The 4466-nt window shown below is 41.3% G+C and overlaps 1 protein-coding gene across 1 annotated transcript; it reads right to left on the bottom strand.

The window, feature by feature from the left end:
* Nucleotides 1–314: 314 nt before the first annotated feature.
* Nucleotides 315–1303, bottom strand: atoh1c (atonal bHLH transcription factor 1c). Its single transcript, XM_068306116.1, has one exon. The coding sequence runs from the start codon at nt 958–960 to the stop codon at nt 382–384; it is 579 nt and encodes a 192-aa protein (XP_068162217.1). The 5' UTR covers nt 961–1303; the 3' UTR covers nt 315–381.
* Nucleotides 1304–4466: the final 3163 nt, after the last annotated feature.

Genomic DNA, 4466 nt, shown 5'->3' with positions numbered 1-4466 from the left:
GTACCTCCTGCTTCGTCTTTCTTTGCTCACCGGATTCCTGTGACAATCTGCCTTGGGAAAAATACAATTTTGTCAATTATACAAATAATTGACAGGTTAAGTTTAGTTTAAAACTATTTTCAGTTTAGTTTTTCTTACATTACACCAACGACAACCCACAATGTCAAGAAGTAAAGACACATTGCACAGCATCATGTCAGAAAATAAGCCTTTATGCTACTGTTGGAAGGTCAAACATTTTACATCAACTAACAATACAAATTAATGCGGAAAATAACAGGAAGTCAATTACAATCTTGCAGAAAAATCCCAAGTCCCAATTCTAAAAACTTTTAACATCACTTCCTTCTGCCCATTTCCTCTCACACGTCCTCCTTACAACTAATCTGTTCCTCCACCTTGGTCCTGTGAGAGTTCTTGACTTATCCTGATGGCTCCCCTGCCAGAAGTGTGGCCCCCGGTGAGTGCCCCCGTGGGCCGCTGTGTGTCAGTCGTTGTCGAGTCCCCGGAGGCGCCCGCTTGGAGAAGCTCGCTGAGTGTGGCGATGTAAATCTGCGCCATCTGCAGCGTCTCAGATTTGGACAGCTTCTTGTCGCTCTCCAGGTTGGGGATGACACTCCGGAGGCGGTCGAAGGCGACGTTGAGCCCCAGCATCCTCTTCCTCTCCCGAGCGTTGGCCGCCAGGCGACGTCGTCTTTGCGCTCGCTCCAGAGCGCACTTGTCGCCCTGGAGGTAGTGCAGTGCACCGCCGGTCGGGCCCAGCCGGAGCTCCACGATGGCGCACGTAGGGTTCTGATGATCACAGTCGCTTTTGGTGCGCTCTGTCCCCTGTCGCTCCTGCGCTTGGCTCCGTTGCAGCAGAGCGTGGATGTCGTTCTGCAGAGACACCGGGCCCGAGGGGCCGACTGCTTCCCGATCCACAGAAATGAAAGGCGCAAAAAGGCTTTTGCTCGGTGGCATCGCTTTTTCCGTTTCCCGAACCAACTTTTCTGGTAGGCCCCTCCAAAACGATCAGTTCTCCGAGAACTTCAACAAAGTAACACGTTCAACTTCACTTTGATGAGTGAATTTAATAGGGTGGGAACAGCATGGAATCAAGCGCCTGCTCCGGGGGCGTGGAGAGGGTCGTGTGCTGTCCCGCGAGGAGAGCCAAAGTTCTCTACAGGAGGTCCATTAACTAAGTTCATCAAAAGAGGATTAGGCGCGTCTCAGTGCGCTGCTGTGGGACGACACAGGGAAGCGGCCAAGCAGAGGAGCAGCATGGCAAAGGAGAGGTGGAAGGAAGGAAAGATGAAGAGGAGGACAGGGAAGGTGGTGTGATGGTGAATTATGAGGAGTGAATTACAACCTATACAATCCTACCTGACAAATCAGATTTAAAAACCTTTTCCCTAATGAAGTAAATTTGTGATTTACCCAAGTAGCCTCTTGCATTTAGGTGGTTTCTGGTGTTTAATAGTATAAAGTATTCAAAATCAAAACAAAACAAAACATTCCAGTAGTTCTTCATGCACATTGAAATGTGAATTGTAACAGCGAGACAAGATACTTCCTTTTGAAATTTCTGTTCTGATTAATATGACTTAAAATCTTCTCCAAAAAGTAAATAGATTTAAAGTGGTTTCAGCTTCATTTTGTTCAAACCACAAGGGAAAATGTAAAAAAAAAAAAAAAAAGTAATAATTGCATGAATGAAAAAGTGATTTCTACTTTCTTTTGCCCACAGAAGTGACTTCAATATCAATTTCTTATTGTCTCTTGAAATGTTTTTAGTTTGGGACTTGTGGAATAGGAATTCATATGAATTTTAGCTATTTTGTGACTCTTGATTGTACAGTTTTTTCATTCACAATCCATCTGTGTCAGATCTCAGGGTTCTCTTCAGCTCTAAAGTCAGATAAATTAAATCTTAGTGTTGCTGTAGCTGTCTACCAGCATTTACTCTGCATCCCTGACAGATTGTTGTGATTTTTGTATCATATGTTAAAACTCATTTCTTATTTTTACAGTTAATTAAAGTTATTGTAGCTCAGTGAGGGGACAAAAACCTTATGATGACTGACAGTAACTGGCAGTCTTGTATCCTCTGGACAGATTCTAATGGGATTTAGCAGCATGTCCTCACCACTGTGTGCCAACACTCTGCCAGGCTGGGCCTCTACAAACACCACAGCGTGGGACCAAACCAGCAAAGAGTTGGCTGTGTGACACACAGTAGCATAATAGGCTCCTTATGGCCTGGGGAACCCTTGCTGTCTGAGGCTGTGGGGTCACTTCATTTTACTCCCAAGCCTAGAACACGTGGGGAGGTTTGGCTTCACTGCTCAGATGACCGTTGTTGGCACACTCCAGTTTATTAAACCCAATGAAATGGCTCATTGCAGCCAGTGGAGGGACACGGGCCAGAGATCAAACCCGCACAAAGCCATTCAGGGTCAGATGAGACCTACAGAACTGTTTGACTGCATTTTGACTTTTGTCATTTTAAACCAGTCCTATCAAGCTGCAGACCTTTCAATTATTTTTTTTTAGTAGAAGATGAATTTTGTTTATCGGTTTTTATAAAAATCCATTGAGTGTCACTGCTGAACATGGTTTAGAGCAAATGGTGTGTACAGTCATTATTTCTCAGGTGCCCATTTATCTCCACTGACTCCTGTACAATGTGAAGATGACTTGAAAATATTTTCTTAGACATCCTGGTCTTAGTTGTCACACTAAGTCATTTCTGACTTCTTCTCAGTACGAGTGTCATAAATATGTAAATGAATAAAAAATGAAATGGAAATATGAAAAGGAGTAACTAAAGTAAGCAAATTTTATGCATGTATAATGAGGGATAAAAATAAAATATATTCACACATGTAAGTCTTAACGTCTCAACCCTAGTAAAAGTTTTTGTTATTTTTTGAAAGGCTGCATATACTGTATTTCGTTAGGTGAAAATAAAATGACAATTGTTATTGGTAATAAAGTAACACATTACCCATTGCAACAAGTTTATTATCCACAATCTTTAAATGCATAAAAAAATAAACTTTACATTTAACTTGATATGTTATAGCAACAAAAGGACAGAATCAATACGTTTTAGAAATTAACACAGTGAATTGAGACGCACGACTGTAGATATATTTATTGTTCCATTCTGGCCTTGCGATAACGGGCTCATGGGTTTCTATCGATTAGTTAGAAAGATTTGTGCTTGGGAGATAAAAATGAAATGCAGTAGTTAGCAGCTTGGCTTCAGTTGTTAACACGCTCTGCTTCATTAAACCCAATGAAATGGCTCGTTGCAGCCATGGGACGGACGCAGGCCACAGATCAAACCCTTTGAACACATTCATCCAGTGAGTCAGCAGCACAAACCAATGATGAGACTTCAACCATTATCCATGGCCTGTGGTTGTGTGTGTTTTAAACTATTGTAATAAATAAATAATAAGTATTACTGGTTATCTGATTATGATAAACATTGTTTGGTAAAAATTCATTTGCAGTCTGGCCATTTCTTTCTTTCTTGTTATCTGTCACTTTAGTATTTATGACATCCACTAGTCCACATGTAAATCTCATCACCCATGTAAATCAGCAAATGTGAATAAAGAACATAAGTTAATTGTTCATGATATTCAATTTATGGCATATTTGCTTTAGAACAACATCATAGGCACCGAACATCTCGTTGTTGAAGCTGAAGAGATCAAGAGATGTCTTTCAGTTCCTTTCTTTGCCTCCACAGACAAGCAATTATACAAGATAGAATAGTGTTAACTGAACATAATGCTTCTGGTACTGACCTCTTTTGCTGGTCCAGTCTGCTGGAATTTTCTGCCTTGCTTTTATTTGTGTGATGTTTATAATTCCACAATAGGACATTTTTGCTTTTAAGTTAATCATTGAGTCCGATTTGTAGGTTCAAGAGATCTAAATTTGTGTTGAGATGCAAAAGAGAGAATTAAAAGAAAACACATTGGACCCAGATGAATCGTCAGTTTGTCTTTCACAATGTTTGTGATGTACAAAGGTCATCGGTAAAGTGTCAGGTACTCTGAGAAAGTTCTCCGTTGCTTTGTGCAGCACTCACTGATAATAACACCTAAACGTAAGAAATGAGTACAAAACAAACAGAACAAATGAAACCACTGATACACCAGCCTGAACGGCCAATCAATGAGCTCTCTCTCACTGATGTTGAACCAGACCATTTGAGATGCTGACAATGCTACAGGTGACATTCGTACACACACACACACACACACACACACACACACACACACACACACACACACACACACACACACACACACACACAGCCCAAAGACAGCTGACAATTGGCTCCATGTGTCACAAAAAGTCTTTGATGTTGTGATGCAACACATACTCACACACACAGAGCGTACAGATCAATAGTCATGCACTCAAACGACCACACACAAGATTGAACACAAAAACACACACACACA

Source organism: Antennarius striatus, chromosome 21 (genome assembly GCF_040054535.1).
Source record: "Antennarius striatus isolate MH-2024 chromosome 21, ASM4005453v1, whole genome shotgun sequence".
Lineage (NCBI taxonomy): Eukaryota > Metazoa > Chordata > Actinopteri > Lophiiformes > Antennariidae > Antennarius > Antennarius striatus.
This window is presented reverse-complemented; position numbering and strand designations above follow the sequence as displayed.

Excerpts from the sequence above, each read along its gene's own strand:
- atoh1c (XM_068306116.1), bottom strand. The coding sequence starts at position 960 with ATGCCACCGAGCAAAAGCCTTTTTGCGCCTTTCATTTCTGTGGATCGG.